At 41.7% G+C, this 23,256-nt stretch overlaps 2 protein-coding genes across 2 annotated transcripts in view; one reads left to right on the plus strand and one right to left on the minus strand.

Annotated features, from left to right (window-relative positions):
- Positions 1-23,256, plus strand: part of LOC125900850 (histone-lysine N-methyltransferase 2D-like) — a 422,240-nt gene that overhangs the window by 316,212 nt on the left and 82,772 nt on the right. The gene's annotated exons all lie outside the window — the stretch shown is intronic.
- zmp:0000000662 (RING finger protein 145) lies at positions 1,515-16,396 on the minus strand. The gene is made up of 11 exons (XM_049596098.1): positions 16,118-16,396; positions 15,624-15,905; positions 13,848-13,956; positions 12,795-12,886; positions 11,412-11,653; positions 10,717-10,892; positions 10,450-10,590; positions 9,716-9,898; positions 9,426-9,573; positions 8,246-8,602; positions 1,515-3,163 (listed from the first exon to the last, which is right to left on the minus strand). Exons 2-11 carry the CDS (start codon positions 15,790-15,792, stop codon positions 2,267-2,269), a joined length of 2,514 nt encoding a protein of 837 aa, XP_049452055.1. The 5' UTR covers positions 15,793-15,905; positions 16,118-16,396; the 3' UTR covers positions 1,515-2,266.

The following is a 23,256-nucleotide window of genomic DNA, read 5'->3' on the forward strand; positions in this document are numbered from 1 at the left end:
ACCTGGGCTCTATTTCCCCATGTGTATGTGTGCGTATGATTCATAGGTACAACTCGTTCTAAAATTGGTTCAGTATTGAGGGAGGCGGATGCAGCTGGGAGCCGCGAAACGAGCTAAAACGGTAACGGGGGCAAATACGTCCCGTATAAGTTTGCGCATTAAAAGTGCTTTTTTTTCGCCGCTGACCGGTTCAGATCACCAGTGTTATCTCTGTAAATATTATATTGTAGCGACCCTGGGGCAGTGGTGAGTGTGGTATGAGTGGAGTCAGCTGTCAGTCAGTGTTGGAGCAGAAAGGCGGAAGTTGTCCCGCTCAGTACTGTAAATGAGTCTGTGTGTGTGAAGTGTGTGTGTTACGCTGGAAGAGTCAGAGTTTGGGACGGAGTCTTTTACGTGCCACCCCCTCGAGTGTTACCGGAGTTTTTGGAATGCTCAAATAAACGGGCCTTTTTCCCAACACAAGAACAGGATGTCGCACAACACCCCATACAGCTTTCATAGGCTGCCTTTGTCGGGTGGCGAGATGCTGAAGTTGTGGCTAGTTGTGCTACAAATGGATGCTAACACTCCTGTCCAGACACTGAGCACTGCAGACCATCACTTCTCCCAAGATGACTACTGCCAGCCGAAGAAGAGAAGACATCCAATCCCGAAACACCTCTTCCTCAAGAAAACGGCTGTCCCACGAGTAGAGAGAGCTACAGACACAGTGGAGCAAAGCTCGTGACATCACACAGCCCAGAAGTAAGGGAAACGCTTAGTATGCTATTAACAGAGATAACACTGGCGATCTGAACCGGTCAGTGGCGAAAAAAAAGCACTTTTAATGTGCAAATTTATACGGGACGCATTTGCTCCTGTTACTGTTTTAGCTCGTTTCGCGGCTCCTGGCTGCATCCGCCTCCCTCAATACTGAACCAATTTTAGAACGAGTTGTACCTATGAATCATACGCACGCATACACATGGGGAAATAGAGCCCAGGTTGAAAAATACCAAAGTTATCCTTTAAGGTGATTGGGCTTTTGTCATCAAGGCCCCTAGGCTCTGGAATTCTGTGCCTGAGGAGATGTTAGCACATTACCTGTTTTTAAATCATTACTTAAAACATATTTTTATAGGAAAACTTTCCCTTTTAATGCCTGATTTCTACTTTTGTGTTTTATTTCCTGTATTGTTTTGTTGTCATATTTCTATGCACTTTGTGACCTTGTTGAGATAAGTGCTATACAAATAAATATCATCTTTATTACTATTATTACTCTGGTGTTCAGCTGTGATTCTCCTTGATCGAGTCTTCATTAAATCCTGTGTGTAATTCATCAAAGTCTCCTGAGGTCTTCTTCAGCTATGAAATCATCAGCTCTGACATTCTTTTCAACATGTGCAAAAAAGTTTCATAGTTTTCAAGTGCCTTTAACTCCTCAAACAGGTGATTCATTTTAGAGAATAATAAAAATTCCTTCAGTTTCAAAGGGTCAAAAATAAGCGTGGTCTACTAATAATAAGGTTTGTAAAGACTTGTATTAAGAAAATGGTCCAGAACACGTACAACATACAAGGGAAATATTATTGTTTAGCTTTTTATGCTGATTATACTTCACTGTAGAACATTTTATTATCTCAGAACCAACATATCAGACAAACGTTTCATCTGGACTCTACAGAGGTAATATTCTGTTTAGACTTCATAAACGTGGCACACGATGTCAGCCTCACTGTGCACCTGTCTTAGTTTTATTCATATAGAAACTACAGTAAAAACAAAAAAAAGTTCACAGCAGTAATTTAATACTGGGAGAGGGGGAAGCTTCGCAGTACAAAAGGCTGATCCATGAAGACAAATGAAACTTTTCTTTTCTGCCACACTGCTTTCACCAAAACACATACATGAGGACGACCGGAGACACTGGGAACAAAATAAGAATCAAATGTAGTTTCTCTACGTAAAATCTTTACCTACCAGAATTTGGTAAATAGTAATGCAAGAGACTTGATTTATAGTTACACATATTTTCTATGATTTATAATATATTTTTCTTTGTATAGTTTTTTTTTTACAGTTGTACACTAAGGGCGTCATTTTAACCCGACACAATTTCTATATTCAGTCCAGACGTGTTATTTTCCAAACTGATCACATTCATGACACTGTCTGGTAAAAGACGTTTTGATTGGTTCACAGAAAGAAGGCAAATGTGTTTCATTCCCCGTCGTGGAGGATCAACCTTTCACACCCTCCCAAGGCACTGATTGACGCAGGGCAGTCAGTCACTGTTGTCTGTGCTTGTGCAAGAGACGATGGCGTCTGAGGAGGACGGCTGGGGCGTCTGTGGGACAGTCTGAGCCTCTCTGAGCCCGTCCAGGTCCGAGTGCGAACATGTGCCGTTACCTTTATGACTGAGAGGATCGTCAGTGCCTTCTAAGAGTTCTGAGTTTTTATTACATGATTTGACAGATGCTTGGCTATCGATGAGGCGCACACCAGACGCCTCCAGATTTGTGTTTGATTCTGGTGAATCAAGGCTGTGACATGATTCAAGAGTCCCTTCACAGCTATCATCACCATTTTGTGCCACTCTGGGACAGGAAGTACTGCTGTCTTTAAGTTCTGCTCCGTTGGAGTCACATTGGTCCTCAACTGTGTTCTCATTAAGAGTCGATGGCAGCGGTGAGTCCTTACCGCTCACCTCACCCTTGTTGTGCATGTTAGGAGTTTCACCCAGCGGCACATGGGAGTTTGAATCTCCCCCTGAGGAGCAGCTTGACACTGGGCTGACAAAGCCAACAAAGTCTCCACTGGAGCTGAACCGGAGACCATGGACAGCTTCCTCTTCATCTTCTGTCCCACAGTCTCCGTCCTCGAAGCTTTTAGTCTCCTCCTGCTGCTCAGTGGGTTCAGGAGCTGCAGCATCGCTCTGCATCTCTTGAGACGTGCCACTGTCCTGGTTCTGATCTCCCTCTTGTTGTGCAGCCGGATCCGGTGCTGCGTCTTCCTGAGCTGGAGCAGCTGGAGCGTCACCTGGAGCCGGGCTCGGACCTGTCGGGGTGGGTCGGACCGTTTGGTGGCACATGGGGCAGGTCTCCTGTACGTACAGCCACTTGCGGAGGCAGTTGCCATGGAAGAAATGTCCGCAGTATGTGACCACGGCAGAGGTCATTTCCTGTGTGGAGAGGAGAGACAAATAAGATTTGACTGAAACACCTGTAGATAACACTGTTCCTTTCGTGTTCAAATACAAAATATAAAATTGTGACCCAGGTGTTCATGTTTTAGCATCAAAATGCTATTTTCCCAAGCCCTTCTAAAAACTGACATGATGTAGGTTTCTCCATGATGACGTTGCTACATATTAACCCACGAACTACTGTGGACACGTGTGTACATTACATATCCTGCACATGTTCTAGAGTTTAAGATATGTAATGCAGGATTTTCTAAAATACAGTCACTACATTTACATGACATCAGAGAAAATGGATTTACTGTGTCAGACTTTTTTAAAATCCCTGTAAACATGTCAGTGTGAGTGAAATGGTCCTGCAGTGAATGTGTCACAGTGGGACTAACACACCCAGATCATGTGACTCCTGCATGTACACAGTCAGTCAGACCCAAACTGGCCGAGGCGCTCTGAGCATGCTCCACAGTTTCCGCCCCGGGCTTTGACCCGGAAGTCCAATAGCATTAAATGTGTAAGAGAAGAAGAAGCCGGTAACAACATGGAGAAATCTACATCCAGAGCCGTGACTTTTTGGACGGACCAAATGTACAGAGCTGTAAAGTTGTCCACCATGGTAGCAGTTAGCTGCTAGCTAACCGTAGCTAACTTGTTTGTCCATTGTTTGGTCTGTGACGTAATAGGTCAACAGGAAAAAGGTCCAATACTAACAAGCTGAAAGGGGGCATATCTCCACCTATCGTAGAGGAGTCGCACATACTTGGCTCAATAAATGGATTCCCCTCCCGTGCTTGTATACTGGGACAAGGACAGTAGGCCAGTTAGATGTCCTCGTCCAGCTGGGACTGTAGCTCCTCTTCACTGTGACTGGAGACACACTGAGTGTATAGACTCAACCAGCAGTATTCCCTCTCAGTCATCCCCTATGTTCTGCCCTCTGTCTGGATTTTCATATTCTGTGTTCGGGACGTTTCTGGGCGTGTTCCCCCACAGCACTCAGGAGAGGCCGGGGCTTTATAAAAAGGTAGAGACCAAGTGCCAGACCGTAAGCAGCAGGCATCCAAACCCCTGTCACATGAATTCCTTCATGGGGAAAATAAAATCTTTTCTGATCTTATCTTTCCTTAAAGCAGAAAACAGCAGAGCAAACACTCTCCTCTTTCTCCGACTGTTGTTATCAACATTTTCTGTCGCTGCTTCCTTGACAGTGAACTTACCATCATTGTTGAGAACGAGGTGGAAACATAAACATGGCTGAGAGCCAGAGATTCGAGCCTGAATAGTGCGAGGAGAGACGGAGCTAAACTGGAAACACAGGATCAACATGCTCTGAGGGTACACACACTGTTAGGTGTTATATAAATAAAATACACAGGGATGTATGTCACATATTCACAGCCTGCCACGTCACTATAGAGCTGGGTAAAACTCCCAAACATCACAAGACGTCCAACTCTTCACTCATGTTGATAATTTGGGCTCAGATATGTTTTTGATATGAATAATGGACTGTTGACCCGGAAGGAAGCCTCGACCGTCCTCTTGGTTCAACCTCTCATCTAACCACTTCGTACATCAGATAAACATCTCAACACGTCACAGTCTACTTTAGCTGTCTGTCTCTGTTTGTCACACATTTAATCTCTGTGTGATATCCAGACCCATATGGAATCTGCACCCACAGATTTTCCGCAGATTTTAGGAATAAAGATGCTGCTTGTAAAACTCAGAATGTCGTCACTGTCTCCTCCACGTCCCTCTGAATATGTGTGTGACAATTTTATTCAGTCAGCATTACAATCAAAGTTACTGGTGTCGTGAGAAGAAATGTGAGACATAAAATTAACTGTTAATAGATTTATGTTTGTTCTCTCTGCTCCATACTGAACCTTCCATTTTAGTACTGATGATTAAATCAAATTTCTGGTTCAAAGTTTCTCCTGAAATCTACTGAGTAGATCTTTGAGTCTGCTCGAGGTCATTTCAGGTTTCAATTTACTGTGTGAGTTTATTTGTGTTCAAAAACAGTTGCTATCATAAATAAATATCAGACTGTAACACTGACGCAGAAGCACAGGGGACAGGAACCTAAAGTGTGTACGTTGCCTTTTGTTTGTTGTTTTTGTGTGTGTGTTGCTATGTTGCCTGATGTTCTGTTAAAACAGTCGGTGTTACGAGCTGTAGCTTCCTGGACCTTTATCAGACTGCAGAAGTGTCTACGTTATGTTAAATGACTTTATCGTAATGTTTTGCACTGTGTGATTTAAGTATCGGCTGTTTTCTGTGAGAGGCTGTGACTTTATTTACATGAATTTCTACATTAATACATGATGTTCTTATTTCTATTTGCAGACTGAAATAAAATTCTAAAAATATCACATCACCAGCATAAAAAAAAAAATCATTCTGCAGATTTTCATTTTGGATTGCTGCTGAAAACAGCGGTGAGCTGGACAGACTGTCGAGAAACTAAAACGTTCTAGCACTTTTAAAATTGAACTGTTTGGTTTTATAGATCACAGCTGATGGAGAAACATTTGTTCGTAACTTTGGAAACAACATAATAAATCACTCACATCCATGTACACTTCAATAGATCAGAAAAGTCTGAAATTAGACTGAATGTTTTATTATGTGGTCCAAAACTCAGCATTTATATTTGTCCTCACAGTGCACCTGACATTTAGATCTGTCTTTCTGTGTGTAGCGTTTTTCCCCCATGGCGTTCTGCAAAGACCCGCCCCAACTCTGCGTCTGATTGGCTCTGACCTGATATTCTTCTTCACAGAACAGAGGTGGGAAAAAAAACAAGCTATGCACCCTGTGGTTGTCCTCGAGTGACAGCACAACCTTAGAACATACCAGTTATTTAAAACGAAGACAACTATTGTTCCAGTGGCGTCGTTAGGTCCAGGCGCCTGAGGCCGATTTATTAGTTGATTATATTTTGTACAAATAATATAAGTTTTCAAAGTAACTAAAGCAGAAAAATAAATGTAGTGGAGTAAAAAGTACAACGTTTCCCCCTGAGACGTAGATGAGTGGAAGTATTTAGGAGCGTAAGGTGGAAATACTCGAGAACAAGTACCTCAAACTTCTCTAAATTTTAATGATGCAGTTGCAAAGCATTCTGTGTCTAATTACTAACAACTACTGATATTTTAAACACCACAATTCAGAGTGAATAAGAAAGCATCAAAATAAAGCTTGCTCATAAATAATAGTCCAGGAGTAGGATCCTCCTGGACGTCCCTACAGAGGTCTGGGCTGAGCCCCCGATGTCCTCAAATCCTAGAAACGCCCCTGGACTGTTCACTCGTCAAGAAATATGTAGCGATGCTTGTTAGTCCTGAATCACTGGTAACTACTCCACCACCTGTCTCCCCTGAGATGTTTAATCCAGACTCGACACCTTTGCCATGATGTGAATGGAGCAGCGTACAGTGTAGTCATGCTTTCAAATGTTTTGGTGACATCTCGGCACACTGAACTGTCAACTCCATCAAATACACCGCACCTGACTTCAGCACACCACAGACTGTTTGGGTTGTAGCTGCTGAGGGCGTGCGAGCTCTGCGCCAAGGACAGTTATGAGAGCCTGTCCAGCCGCACTCACACAGTGACAGGGCTAACTGTTAGCATCACACGGCTAACATTAGCTGACAGTTATTAACAGGTTTGACAGCAGAGTCAAGCTGTTTCAGAGTGAGCTTGTCGGGGCCGTTTAACTCCTTGGTGTTACTTTTATTATTTCAGTTCAATTTTATTTTATTCATAAAGTATCCAACATCACAAATCACAATTTGCCTCAGAGGCTTTACAGCATACGACATCGCTCTGTCCTTAGGGGCCCTCACAGCAGATACGGGAAAACTCCCCCCAAAAAATCTTTAATGGGAATAAATGTTAGAAACCTCAGGAAGAGCAACGACAGTCTAAACAATTTTTAGGAAATTGGCAGTTGAAATGCGGATTTTCACAAATCCTGCCTACACACGTGCAACACGGGGTCAGTCACGAATGGTGCCCCTGGAGCAGTTTGGGGGCATTGCTCAAGGGCACATCTGCAGTACCCAATAGGTGTTGTGGCATCTTTCCAGCTGCAAGTCCACTCGTACGGGGACTTGAATCAAGAACCCTCTGGGATCCAAGCAAAGTCCCCACAGACTGAACCACTGCCGCTGAATGTTAGCTGCTGCTGTGTTAGCTCGTGCTAACTGGGCAGACGTTGAACTGGCCATTCAGGAGGGTGGAGGAGAGTCGGTTCAACATTCTGTTGCTACCATCTCTGGAGAGACTCTCCTCTGGCGGAGAGTCAGGACGGTCCAGGATCAAACCCCCGCACAAAGGATCAAATGCAGGTATTGTTTGACTGGAGAGCAGGGTCTGAAATTGACACCCGCCAAGCGCCAAACACAGGTAGATTTTCTGTTTGGTCAGTAAATCTTGGACGGCTATAAATATAAATGTGACAAAAAGGCAATTTATTATTTTAGCCCATTAAAAATGTGCTCCGCCGGTGGATTTTTCATCCACCGGTCTCTTTGGCCGATGAGTCAAAAAGTTAATCTCGGACACTGCTGGAAAGGTTTCGATATCGCTTGGTACTGAATTATTCTGGTCCATCCCTTAAAGGTATCGAGTACCGACACCCAGCTCTTTCGGTATTAATGTGTTAGAAAAAACACCAACGTGTTTGGGATCTCACAAAAAATGTAACGTTTGTATTATTGCAGTGACACAAGGTGTGTTTACTGCAACACTGGAAAAATGAAAAAACAATACTTTAGAGAGAGAAAGTCATCTTATTATAGAGCTTTAATTCAATAATTCTATAGTAAATAAATGTTAGGGGAACTACTAGAAGACTCAGACAGTGAGAAAATTTAAAAAATGTTTTCACTGAGCTGACAGAAACAAAATTAAACCCCTGCACATCTGTACCGTCTGTCCTATGTGTTGTTTTGTTTTTGTAGATTCTCTCTGATGTTTGAACTCAGTTCCTACGGCTGGATCAGAGTTAAGAAGGTTCTGGATGTTACAGTGTGTTGAGAAGCGACTGACCTGGAAGCAGATGGAGCAGACGTCGTTGTGCTGCTGCAGCTGTTCAGCCGTGGCTTTGGGGAGGGAGTTGATCTTCTTAGCTGCTTCCTGTCTGAGCAGGAAGCTCCTCCATCCGGACTGAGCTCTGAGCCAAACGTTGAAGTAAGAGTGGATGATGATAACGGAGGCGCCCATCCAGCTCCACTCGCCAAACAGCGACTCCCAGGTGCCGTACGCCACCACGCAGAGCGCCACCACAAACTCCAGCACCCTGCTGACGGCGTTCACCCAGTAGATGACTTCGTCCAGGCTCTCGATCGGGTCGCTGCGAAACAGCTCCACCATGAAGAGGGAGTAGATCAGCATCGTGCCCGTAACCTGGACAAAGGGTGCACATTTTAATTTACAGTATTTAAAATAATCTGCTGTAGGACTTTAGAGGAAGACAGGAGTTACATGTAGAATCTTCATGTGACTATAACATCTTTATTGCTACTCTAATAGTACTCTAAGTTTTTGTGTAGTGTGTCTGCCACAGTGTCCTATTGAATTCGACCACTGTGGGGCGCCAAAGTCAGGTTTATTCCAACACTAGACACAGAGGGTTTAGGGAACAGCTTGATCCCAAAACATTTACAGTATCATGATCATGACTGCACACACAGTGACCCACCAAGAATTAGAAATACAGCAGCATTAGAAGCATCAACTGAGCTGCAGAGGTCCAAGTGAAGGGTGCAGGGTGAGGCCTCGATCACACAGAAAGTGTTTTAGCAGCTGGAGGCGGCTTTTTGTAACTGTTTTTAATGAGAATGAAGCTTTTTGCTCGCTGTTTTTGCTTTGCTACACGCCTCATGTTTCTGCGCTCTAGGCACCTGACATTCACCTGTACCTTGTAGTCCATAAATACATACATAACTATTTACATACTAGAAGAAACATAATATGGCTCCTACAGAGAATATTAATACCTAGTCATCAATGAGTCAAATTAAAGTCAAAATAAAAACTATCAGCTATTAAAAATATCAATTTATTGTCAGAGCATTAGTTACTGGTTTATTAGTTATTTAATTTAATTTAGTTGTAATAAAACTTTAACTTGATGTCATATTATTCATGTAATAAAGTTTTATGGGTTCAGCTGTTCGAACACACGTGTTTCTTTGACATTTTGCCAGAAAGACTTATGAAATCCAACCTGAAGGGAGGTCAGCATGCAGCTGGACACCAGTATGAGGAGCCAGAAGTCCATGTGGAAAAACTGGGAGATTTTATAAGCCATGAAGATGGGGAACACCAGCAGCAGCACACACATGCTGAGGCCTCGGAAGTGTTTCCACACACTCCTGGAAGAAATTAAGAAATAAAAAAAATAAATAAATAACAAAGCAAATTCCTCAGAGAACTTTTGAACTTTGTGAATATGAATTTTTAACTCTGTGAGCTTCACCTGCATCTCATTAAAAACATGACCCTGACTGTTGTTACCTGTTACGAGATGCACCCAGCGCCAGAATGACTGGATCCGTTATTTCGATCATTGACTGCAGGGTTGAAGTCACCACGATGAAGAGGATGATGCTGAGGAGGAAGGTGCGCTGCAGAGCCTGCATGTCTAACAGGCCTGTCTGAAGAGCGAGCAGGAGCAGAGTGACGCCCTCAGTCACACCTCTGAAGAAGACGAGGAGAGGACAGAATTATAATCACAACAGAGCAGACGTAAGGTGACTGTCAGCACTGCATTTTGAGTTTTTTCTTTTGAGGCGTTATAATAAATTTATTGAAAAATGTCCTTCTTTGTGACTGGCTAAATCCTCTTCTAAGCTAAGGCTAAGTCCTGCGCCAATGGGTAACTGCAAAAAGCTGTGTAACGCATAAAAAATATGAATATATAAAAAGTTATGAGCACGGGTAAAAATGAACTACATATGGGTGAGAACAAAAATATGTATTTTTTATTTTTCAGAATAAAAGTAAAAAGCTGTGCAATATATGTGTAATACTTTAACATCTAAATCACTATTATCAAGCTGCAGTTCCTTTTATTTTGAAAGTCAGTGACACAAGTGTAACCTTTGGGGGATTAGGGATCGCGGGACTTTTATTAACGGGTATAGGTGGGTGTGAATTTGACTTCGACGGGTCAGTTCTGGTACTGAGCTTTACAGGTATGTGTGGGTTTTCAACAACAGACCCGTGCAGGCCTCTGCTCGACGTCTCACCTGTGCATGACGTTCTCGTTCTGAACAGCTGCGTAACCTCCCAGGTAGAACTTGCATAGGTTGAGCAGTCCCAGAGCGAGATACGACACCACGAAGGTCAGACCCAGAAGAGAGTACGGTGTGGCACAACATTCAGAAACACTGCAACAAAGAATACACAGAATTATAAATGAAACATGATGTCAGGTACGAACACACACACACACACACACACACACACACACACACACACTCAGAGGAATCATCATCCTCATCATCACATCACACCTTGTGAGCAGGAAGAACATGATTCCCTGATGGCCTGCGGAGGCGCTGCCTGACATGGCGTCTGAGCACAGCTGGACGACAAACAGAACAAACCAGAAGACGCTGAAGAGCACTGGGACGGCAAACTGGTTCCACAGGGAGATTCCCACTGCCAGAAGTCTGTACAGCTCAATCACCTGAGGGACAGGAAACCAGGGACGTGATGACGAAGAGGAGGAGGAGCATGAAAAACATGATGCATAGAGAAGAGAATATAAAACAGATAACTTAAAGTCAGAGCAGCACATTTTTATCACGTGTCACAGAGACACTGTGGGTCAGGTTTAATTACAAATAGATAAAATACTGTTTGATAAAATACAGAAATCCTACGAAAATATACGTATGAAATGTAACCTTGATTTATTTTCACTTTAAAAGCGAAAAAATCTGTGATTCCTGCAGTGATACTGAGTTTTGATTCATTCATTATTGAATCAGTGTCGAAACATAAAGAGGAATATTTCAAAATAAGTGAAGGATGTTGATAAAAAAGAAAATTGACAAACAACACTCAAAATATCTTGATGACTTCATCAGCTGAGGTGGTTTTTCCTAAACTGCGAAACTTGAAACTTGTGAAATATTTGACGTCAACATCGACGACCTCTTCAGACAAACAGGATGTGTTGTGAAACCTTTCAGAATAAGAGTACCTCCAGCTGCAGCAGCTCTGAGTAGGCTGCCTTCGCCAGACGATATGGCACAAAGAGATGTGAGAGGAGGAACACGGTGATGCCCGCTCCGGTCAGTCCCATGGAGAACGTGCTGACGGTTAAGAGCGTGGCGTGATGAACGGCACAGAGTCGGGCCAGCAGGGGGAGCATGTGAGCAGAGAAGAGCCACACCTTTCTGGTCTTCATCAGGAAGGCACACAGCGTGCTGAGAATAATCTGACCTGGACAGGAAATTACACGACGACTTAAGTTTCAGGGGCCAGCTGCACAAAACACCTTAAGTTTTTCTCCTTAAATACGACACTTAAGGCTTACAAGAAATACCTCACCAGTAACTGACAAGAAAGATCCTGTTGCACAAAACCACAGAGCAATCATTTACTGTAAAGTGGCTGGAAGAACGCAGCTTTGGAAAGTTGAGAGATCCAACTCCAGACTGTCACAATCATCAGTTGACTTAAAGTGTAAAATCAGTTGTTGATCTGAAGCGTGTCCATTTATATTTTTGTCCTTACTTTGGTTACTAAGGTTCTTTGTGCAACAGTTTAACAAACTGTAGCAACTCCTTAAGTATAAGACCAAGATAAAGAGTAAAACTTAAATCCTTAAGTAAACATTTTTAAGAAACCTCAAGGAGAAGATTTGAGGATGCTTTGTGCAACCGAGTTGTTTTCAAGGAAGCCTTAACTCAGATCTTAAGGAACATCTTAACTTCAGGTGTTTTGTGCAACTGGCCCTAAATACACAATCATCAGATACTGTGATCACGGCTGCAGATTGTGTTTATGAGACCTGATGACTAATAACTAAATCAACTAATAACATCTCAAGAGTTTTGAACTTCAGCTGTAGGTCGACCTAAAATACTGAGGAAGAGGCCTCCTGCTGTCTCTCAAGATGGCTCCTTAATGAAGCCTTAAAGGAAACCTTCACCTCCTAAATGATCATCTGTATTTCTGTCAATCACCCCGTGTTACATTTAATTCAGGAAAAACAAATGTTTCTCTGGCACGCCTCCACGGTGAACGAAGAATCCAAAAACCCTAAAGCACTTCCAGATTTAACAGCACAGGCGCACTGCTCTTCTGCACGTGAGGCTGTTTATACGTCAGTGTTTTAATCATAATGTTTTAGTAAAAAGTCATGTGTTTGTGAAGTACTGAGCGTACGACTGGATAAATGAGACTTGGATCAAACTGCACGAGTTGTCTAACAGTTTATAATCAGATGTTTTAATACAGTTTTGCAACCTTAAATCAGGCTTTTTAAGGGAAATGTTTAATAAATAATGTGCTAGGATATGAATCTAAATGAACCTAAAATGCTTCATATTTTACGTGTACGTTGTGTTTCTGGACTCACTGGTCATTGCTGAGACAAATCTGTTGAAGGCCAGAGAGTCAAGATAAACTGCTCCTTCATAACCGTACTGCAGCTCTTCACGGACGTACTCCCTGCAACATAAACAGAAAGAAAAACAGGTTTTATAGGTATGTATACACTGTATGGTGTTTGTTTTTGGCAGACACGGCTCATTAACCCTTCGAAACCTGAGCGGATTGGCTTGATTTTATTTTTTTTTTTAAAACATGAATAGGAGTCAACGAGAAAATAAAGAAATGGCCGGAAAATTAGCAGGATATTAAAATGTTACATGAAGTTACTTTAGTAACAAAGAAATCATCCAAAAACAAGCAAAAAACCAAAGTTTAAAAAATGACAAGCAAAAAAAATACAATAAAAACAAATTACCAAAAACAAGCAAAAAACAAAAGTTAAAAAAAAAAACCTGACGAGCAAAAAAATACAATAAAAAACAAAAAGAAAAATAAGCAAAAAATAAAATAAAAAACACAAACAAATCGGGGGAAATTCCCTGAAAACAAGCATAAAATAATTTTAAAAAATAATGAAAAAAGCAAAAATAAAATAACAAAAACAAAAAAAAAAAAACACACGCACAAAAAAATAAATAAATAAGAAAATTAAACTAAATAATATCTAAATTTATTTTCTGTCTCATAATTTTAAATATATAATCAGAACTCAAAAACAACTTGTTCAGGTTTCAGTATTTTAAATGCATCTGAACGCAGCACAAGGAAACTGATGTTGATCCAGGTTTATCTAAAGATAAACAATAACGAAGAACACCTTCATTCACATTACAGATTTACTTCTCAGCCTTTTTGGGGGAAACTGAATTCAAACATTTGTATGTTTCTGATTTTGACTGATTACGTCATTCATTTTATTTCTGTCCAAATACGTCAGGCTGAAGGAAAGTGGAGACACAGAGGGAGGAGTGCTGAGGCTGCAGCTGAGCTCTGTCAGGAGAGAAAACTGATCTTGGCACAATAAATCAAGGAAGCACAGCAGTAACAGTAGTAGTAGAGTATTGTCATAGTATCTCACTTTGAAATCTGATGGCCCATGTACAGGAGGAGAGCAGCGAGGATATGGAGGTAGAGCGTCACAATGTGTCTCAGCGGCAGAACCAACACCACCACGTTTATCAGATGACCTGGAAGGAAAAAAGGAAACACTCACGTCACGTTTCTGTGTCGGAGGAAGAGTGATGATACTAAAAGAAAGAGATACACTTTGAAAAGTATTAAATATTTGGACGATTCATTTGTTTTTCTTTCTTTTAGTTTTAGTGTGTGACGCCTGAGTCTCCTCGTTTATAGAGGTTTGATCTGTGAGCTGAGCTGAGTTGTTCTGTTTGAATATTCTGTTGAATGCTATGTGTATCATTCTGTTCCTGAAAATAAATAAACATATTTTAAAAAGTACCCAGGCTTTTCATGAATCAAAGTCACAGTCCGAGCTTAAAGGACAATCATGGCCATAAAGGACAGGCAGTCCTTGATACTTTAAAGTGACCCTGCTTTCTTTTCACTTTCTGTTTTACACGACGTCAATCATTCACCCTCACCTATGATGTAACTGCCTGTTGTTCCATGTTTTGTCTTCTGTTCTTGTTAAAAAACAATAAAGATAAAGTAAATTTAAAAAAAGAAAATAATTTAAGACACACGCTTTAACAGTAGTTTGCATCAAAATGCATTTTTCCAAAAAAAAAAACCCCTCACAATTTAAAACTGAACTGAAGTGAAACCAATCTGTTCTTAATAAATTGCACAAATTGTGTGAGAGTTTGTTGACACATGTTGTTGCTGTTGTTAAACATGGACCCCAGTCAATCAATAAATTAATATGTTCTCCAGTTTCTGTGGAGGCATGCAAGAAAACCAAAGTTTTCCTCACAAATCCAAAGTAACATGACTGACTGATAAACAAATGGCCAATTTACACATTTACACCAAAAACTGCTGCATAAAACTTGATGTTTAAAATGTCCCCCACTTTGTATGTGTCCCCACCACATGAACTCTGCGCCTCTGCACGTGGGTAACCAGGGGTGGGCGGATCAATCCTAAAAAATGGACGCTCTCAATACTACGTTTTCATTTTGAAGATCGATCCTAGCGTCAATTTGATCGATACCAACAAAGGGATCAGTTTCTCTCTTCTACATCGTACCGATTTGTATTTCAAGTGTAAAACTGTGCAAACAACGTTCTGTTGTCGTGAACACAACCACTGCTTTTGTGTTGTCTGCACTCAAGCATCTTCCTCCAGACCCAGCATCGTCTTCTTAGTTTCACTTTCACCTGATGTGGACAGTAGGAGGACGGTGAGCTCACCTGTTTACTGCTGTGGACTGACGCGGACCCTCAATGGTACTATGGATAGAACCGTGTGTGTACATCTGCATGCACACGAGAAGTTCAATGTGGAAACTATGTCCAAGTCCGACCAGTGTAATCACACACATAATATCAGTGATGGATCAATGAAAGAGGAAAATCATGAGAACGAGAACTTGGAGCTGCGACTAAACTAAGGGAGGAAAGGAAACACCTCAACATCCGGACCTCTGACACAGAGACAGAGTTCAGTCTGATCAGAGAGGCTCAAACGAGGAATATCCAGGTGTACAGTGGCCTATAGACATTAATATTTTAGTCAAATCAGATCTTAACAATTGATTAATGTTACAATTTTAAACTGTAATTGGTCTTCAGTTGCTGTCACTTGAGCACATTGATTAGTAGCCTCATAAATCACGGCACATCACTCTGGCTATGGGTACCATGCTCATTATGTTATCAGATGCTGTCTTACCGATGTAGTACATGTTCCAGATGACATATTTGTACTTGAAGAGCATGTCTTCATTCTTGGCCTTGAGGTGCTCCGTCAACCCTTCAATGTCACATTTATAGAGCAGGTCCAGCACCAGGATGCTCGGCACCCTCAGGGCGACGTTGGCCAACTCCTCCAGACGAGGCATCTTTAACACCAACTTTATATCAGCCTGTGTGTGTCTGTGTGTGTGTGTGTGTGTGTGTGTGTGTGTCACATGCTGTGAGCTGAGTGTCACTGCTTCACTCGTCTTCTTGTCATCTGGAGAAACACACAAACTTCATGTTAGGCTCCATCAGTGACTTCCTCTGAGCAGCCAGGCCGATACTTAGCTCTGTGTTTGCAGCTTTGACGTCAGATTTTAATATTAAATTAACACCAGAGCGGAGCAGGAGCTAAACTGTGAGTTATGACGTCACTACCAGGGAGGTTTTAAGGACCCAGTGTGCATACAGTGATGATGATGTACTTACTTTGCACGGTGACAGACACCACAGACGGACAGCCGTGTGTTAGCTAGCTGCTGCTGCTGCTGCTGCTGTCGGTTAGCTCTCACATCGACCAGCAACATGTTTTCATTTCACAGCAGCACGCGCTAAATGTTGAACTTTTCCGGTCACTTCCGGTTCTCAGAGGTGGTTAGAAACATCCGCCGTGAGAGAAGTTAAATTAAACAGCTGATATTAAACGACGGGAGGCACAGTAAAGAGACTTTAATGCAATGTTATGATTCCAACCGCTTGCGTGGCCATTTCCCGTGGTGACGTCACTGAGAAACACACCAATCAGGTTCGGGTATTCTCAATTTCAAAATAAAAGTTTTAGGACACTACAACTTCCGCTACTACGAGTACTACCACGACTACTACTAGAAAAAAGAAAGAAAGAAATAATCAAATAAATATTAATAATGATAATAATTATGTACATTTTTTCCAGCACTTTTTTAACAACATTGTGTAACTTAATTATTACTCTACTTTCACTTTGCCTTCATGTACTTTTACTTTCTGTTTTACTACCCTGTTTATATCTCTGTATCGGCTAGACTGTTTTTATCATTCTTCTTATTATTAAACATATAGCTTACATTTACTACCTTTTACCTCCTGTTTACATTACAGTTCATTCATTCACTTTGTTATTCCTGCACTACAAATATATACATACATATATATATGTATATATACTTAATATTATATTTTGTATATCTTTTTTTATCCCCACATTTTATGTCTCCTTCCCTGTAACTGTTTTGCATATGGCCCTCAATAACTTTAACTTTCCTAGCTGACATTTTTGTAAATAAAATTCAAGTAAATTTTTAACGCAAAAGTAAAAATGAAGGTTTCATCTGCAAAAGTGGTTAAAGACCAGATTAAAAAAAAAAAACAGCAGTAGTTTGATTTGTAATTTAATAATAATAATAATAATACATTTTATTTATCAGCGCCTTTCAAGACACTCAAGGTCACTGTACATAGAGAATAAACAAATAAAAACAACACAGTAGCAATAATAAAACATTAAGAAGTTAGCAGCAGGCAATGACATTAAGCAGTGATAGGCTTGTTTAAACAGATATGTTTTGAGGTTGGATTTGAAAGCGTCCAAGGACTGAATATTTCGGGTATTAGGAGGGAGATCCAGAGGCGGGGGGCCGAGCGGCTGAAGGCTCTGAACCCCATGGTGGTCGGGCAGGCTGGAGGGACAGTGAGGCTGATACAGGAGGAGGATCTGAGAGTCCGGCTGGGTGTGTGGATGTGGAGGAGGTCAGTGAGGTATGGAGGAGCGAGGCTATGGATGGCCTTGAATGTGAGCAGTAGGGTTTTGAATTGGATGCGGTATTGTCTGGGAAGCCAGTGGAGTTGATGGAGGACAGGAGTGATGTGCTGGATGGGTGGTGTTCTGCTGATGATTTGGGTGGCAGCATTTTGGACCAGTTGAAGTTTATGGATGGATTTGAGGAGGAGACCAGTGTGAAGGGTGTTGCAGTAATCCAGATGAGAGGTGACGAGGGAGTGGACCAGTATGGCGGTGCTGCTGGGTGTGAGGGAGGGACGAAGTTGGTTGATATTGCGAAGATGGAAATATGCAGTCCAGGTGACGTTACTGATGTGGGTTTGGAATGATAGAGTACTGTCCAGGATGACACCCAGACTCTTAATCTGAGAGGAGGGGGAAACAGTGGAGTTGTCTATGGAGATGGAAAAACTGCTAGCTTTTTTGAGGGTGGACTTCGAACCAATGAGGAGAACCTCTGTTTTATCACTGTTCAGTTTGAGGAAGTTGACGGAGAACCAGGATTTGATGTCCTGTAAACAGACACAGAGGGAGGTGGGCGGGAGGTGTATTTGGGGGAGACAGAGCTGGGTGTCATCCGCATATTGTGTTTTTAAAAAATATGGCCAAGGGAGAGAAGATAGATAATGAAGAGGAGGGGACCGAGGACAGAGCCCTGGGGAACACCGGAGGAGAGGGGAGATGGCTGGGACGTGAAGGATTTTGTGAGATATGTGAGATATTTGGTTAAGTGTGCAGTAAAAAACAAATAAATCAAAATGTTTTCAAAAAAAGCACGATTTAGGAAACTAAATGGAAACAAATATATCCGTTTTTGCAAATGAAACTTCAAATGAAATCCCATTAAAATAAACATTACATGTGTTTTCCCGGCACAGAATAATATATTCTTATCATTGTGTTGCAGTGGTTGGCATCCTCAGATAAATATGGTGGGTAACAAGATGATTAAAGCCATAAGAGAGGAAAACTTCATGTGTTGTTATACAAAATAAACTGTATTTTGATCTTTTGTTGAAAACACTGGGCACGTTCACCTATTTGGGACTCTAAAAAACAAAATCTGAGAAGGAAGATTACTCCTCTGTCGTTATAAAGTCATGACTTATGAAGACAGCTACAAGCAGACACTGACTGATTTTAATGGGTCCAAGCAAAAAAAAAGGCTGGAACCACTGGTTTAATAAAGTTGTGGAGAACGTGCAGTGATAACTGAAAACTGGAGCCTCAACTATCTCCGTTACACAGTGAACAAATATGTTGACACAAACTCTCTTTTCTACCTCTCCCCACATTTCTGTGATTGGATGGTGAACAGATAAAGAAGACGGAGTAACGTATGATCAACATGATGTATCCTTGATTGACAGTGGAACGGCAGATTTACTCTGACCTCCTAATGCCTGAGACGTCACCATCGTCTCGTCAGATCCCTGAATTATCAGACAGACTGAAACTTTTTTTGACATGTCGAATGTCTAGATGTTCATCTGTGCGTTCATGTTTCCTACCATCATCCATCTGATTTCTCTCAGTCCTCTGAAGCACACCACACAAACTCTCTCAGATCATCCTGTCTTTACAAAGAAATCAATTCTAGGAGTTAATCTCCCGGAACCAGCAGTAAACATCTCAGAGTTTTTCTCTGATGAGTGGATCTTTAGGGTTGTGACATTTGGCTACAAAGTGCAGATGATTTTCTATCAGTTTCTCAGAAACAGAAATGACTAATATAAAGAAAGAACATTTCCTGCCTGCGTGGGCGAGAAGTTCTCTCTACTTTTCATCTGCATGTTGAAAAGAAGACGTTTCTCATGTCATCACCTAAAAGTCACAGTTTATGCATCCAATAGCTGTATGCACAACAATTATGTTTTCAAGCTGTCTGTCCATCTCAACATTCAAGTTTCAAAATTACTTATTTGTCCCGTGGGAAATTTGTCCTGGGCACATAAAAACACACACAGGGTGCAACAACAGACGTAAAGTGCATTCAGATACGTGCAGCAGTGACCCTCATCTGACACCCTCCTTATTTCCTGCGTTCAGGAAACTCACTGACAGAGGCAGAGGTGTAAGGAAGTTACAGTGGGCCCTAGTGCATGCTATCATGCGCGTGCACATGTTTCCCACCGCACTGTCAGAAACGTCCTCTAGTGGGACCTGTGCTCACAGCCCAGCACCGTGCAGCTCCATCATTCACCAGAGAACACCAGAACTGGCAGGTCCACCATCAGTGCCCCGTTCTCTTCACAGATGAAAGCAGGTTCACACTGAGCACATGTGACAGGCGTGAAAGAGTCTGGAGACGCCGTGGTGAACGTTATGCTGCCTGTGACATCATCCAGCATGACCAGTATGGCAGTGGGTCAGTGATGGTCTGGGGAGGCAGATCCTTGGAGGGTCACACAGACCTCCATGTCATAGTCAACAGCACCCTGACTGATGAAATCCTCAGAGCCCTGGGTTCCTACTGGTGCAGTGGGCCCTGGGTTCTTCCTGGTGCAGAGGGCCCTGGGTTCCTCCTGGTGCAGAGGGCCCTGGGTTCTTCCTGGTGCAGTGGGCCCTGGGTTCTTCCTGGTGCAGCGGGCCCTGGGTTCCTCCTGGTGCAGCGGGCCCTGGGTTCTTCCTGGTGCAGAGGGCCCTGGGTTCCTCCTGGTGCAGTTGGCCCTGGGTTCTTCCTGGTGCAGCGGGCCCTGGGTTCCTCCTGGTGCAGCGGGCCCTGGGTTCCTCCTGGTGCAGAGGGCCCTTTTTGACTTTGATTCTCTGTGTGATTTTGAATCCAGCCCTCAGTGGGTCGATGATTTTGGTTTCCACTGACCGTTGTTACGTCATTTTGTTCTCAACAAATTATACAGTGTACATCAGTGAAGATTTTACACTTGAATAATACGTTCATCGAGATCTGATGTGATTTAAGTGTTCATTTAATTTTTTTGAGCAGTGTACCTCTGTCATTAACAAGAACATAAGTGTTCAGCATTATAAGATGTTTACACTCATGTGTTCATATGTCACTGCCTCATCCTGTCACAGTGTTCCTAGACTGAAGTGAAATTAGAGAAACTCTCTCTGCCTCTTTTATTTTTATTTTTAGGTATAATTACTGACATTAAACTGTTTTGGAGCAGTTTGAACATTTCCACAGAGTTCTGTGGCAGTCGTTCAGGACGAGTGTGAAGTTGAGCCAAACCTGGAAACACAAACAAAGACAGCGTCACTACATGGACTGTTTGTGTTCACGCTCACAGACCATCTGAGAACACGTCATATAAAACTTATAGCTGAGTAAACTCTTTGTTTGTCTAAGTGTTATTGAATCTGAACATTTTTAATTTTACCAGACGCTGACGGCCGAGTGAGTAAAAGCTGAGTCAAGACTTTAATACAACACAGATGTGATGTTTGCTGACAATCAATATACATGTGGTTCGGGAGGAAGCAGACAAACAGGAGTGTGATGTGTTTCCTGTTTGTCATATTCACGATCATCTGTGTATCAGTTGTTGGTGTGATAAATCTCAGCTCGTCTCTGCAGTCCAGTAAACACACACAGTACTGAGGAGGACAGGCAGATCTTCACACTGATGCATCAACAATCACTGTCTGGTTTTTATATTGTTATTTAGACGGATCACATTCTCACAGCTGGTTTGTGTTAGATGTTTTTCAGGAAACGCTCCAGGAGTAGTTCTGGAGACATTTCAGAGTCACCAGCAGGAGCTGCAGGACGTGATTCAGGAACACAACAAGCTGGAGACAAGTTTTTAAGAGAGTCGTTGCAGCATATAAGGAGGAGGAGGAGGAGGAGGAGGAGGAGGTGAATCATGACGATAAGATGATTATGTCCAAACGCAGTGTCAACAGAGAAGATTTGTAACTTCTGGTTAAACTGAGACAGCAGAAGTTAGGAGGAAACTGTTCCTTCAAAATAAATGTGTGGGAAATTTAACAGCCGTGAAAAATTTCCGATCATGACTGAGTGATCACTGAGTCACTGCAGTTCCAGCAATGTAGGACAAATACAATATATTCATTTTGATGATGCATATCTCTTTTAACCCTTTAAAATCTGGAGGGACTTCACTTTCCTTGTGCCGCTTTCAGACGCCTCTCACAAGTATTTAAACCTTTGAACCCTCCCTGAGCACATCGATGCAGTTTCTTTCAAGAACATGGTGAAAAAGGGCGAAATGTCCAACAAATTGCAAAAAACATAATAAATTCAAAACATTATTAAAAACAAACCTAAGGAAAAGAGAAGCAAGGGACAACTATATTCATAATTATTACATTTTGAAATGATGTTACAGAATTATTGTAATTTCAAAGCACTTGTTCCAGGTCATTTACTTGGTTTTTTTTGTGGATTTTTTTATACAAATTTTCTCTTTTTAATAATTTCTTGCAAATTTTTGGGGGTTATTTCTTATTTTGTTGCTCATTGCCTTCTCCCAAGTTTTTGTAAGAAAGGTTAAAATGGTAGGAAGGGTTAAATGGCGTGCCTTTACCTCCTCTCATTTAGATATTATTAATATTTATTTTATTTATACTTTTATCTATTTATAACATGTATTTATTTTTTATTCATTTTATTAATTAATTTCCCCTCGGGGATTAATAAAGTATATAAAATAAAAAAAACAGTTATTAATTTACAGCACAGTGTGAGTTCTTTTTTACCTGTTGTGTATTTTCATTACACCTGAGAATGATGTTGTCCAAAAATGGATGATGATGCTAAACTCTGTGGACTTTGTGTGGAGATGAGACTCGACCATCAACTGTCTTCCTCCAGCGTCACACTGAACCTTTAAATATATATAGTGAAGCACTGAAACACGGTTCATCTGTGGAAACTGTCACACTCTCTCCTGCAGTATCCTGAGTGGGCTGGTATCAGATGAAACATTGAAACTGATTATGGCACATCTTCTGACGCATGATGACAGTTTACTGAAACATCAGTGACAGGATGCACCTTTCACACCACTCTGCACACTCTTGCAGCTGTAAGGAAAAGACCAGTGTCGGGGAAGCTGCTGTGAAAGAAGAACTCTACAAGCTACCAGTTAATTTACACCAGGGGTGGGGTTTGTTAATTATGTAGAGGAGCAATGGTAAATAAAAAACAACAACATTCCTTTCTTTTTATGGTCTAAATTTGTTTGTGGTGCCAGCACGTACTGTCACAAAAGTGGCAATAAAGCAATTTAACAACTTTAATCCCTGTACAAATATTGATTATTTCATCAAGTAAATAAAACGTTAAAGGATTTAGGATGACGCCATCGGAGGAGAAAGAGACCTTCGTATCCTGTGTAGAGGTGAGGATGTGACTTACTATGGAAACTGATGTGTAGTCACTCTAAAGGTCAGGTGTGTAGGATTTATTGCCATCTAGTGGTGAGGCTGCAAATTGCAACCAACTGAACTTTTTCCTGTGTGCCAAGCGTGTAGGAGAACTACGGCGGCCAATGCACAACTGTGAAACTGTAAAATGTCCCTCGAGCCAGTGTTTAGTTTGTCCTTTCTAGGCTACTGTAGAAACATGGCAGTGCAACATGGTGTGAAAAACCATTTTGATTCTTTTGATCTGAGGACCCTTACAGGCTAAAAAAATATGAATAATTTACAGGATAATCCAGGGATGGACAACCTGGTTTTATACAGCCAAAGAACTTCTATAAAAATGATCTGCTTGGCAAACAGACTCTAATTGAGACAGGCCTTTAAGTGTAGCCACACGGGGCTGGTAAAAGGGACTGGGTGTTTAATTGAAGTTTTACAGTATTTTGTATTATTAATC

This window comes from Epinephelus fuscoguttatus, linkage group LG14 (genome assembly GCF_011397635.1).
Source record: "Epinephelus fuscoguttatus linkage group LG14, E.fuscoguttatus.final_Chr_v1".
Lineage (NCBI taxonomy): Eukaryota > Metazoa > Chordata > Actinopteri > Perciformes > Serranidae > Epinephelus > Epinephelus fuscoguttatus.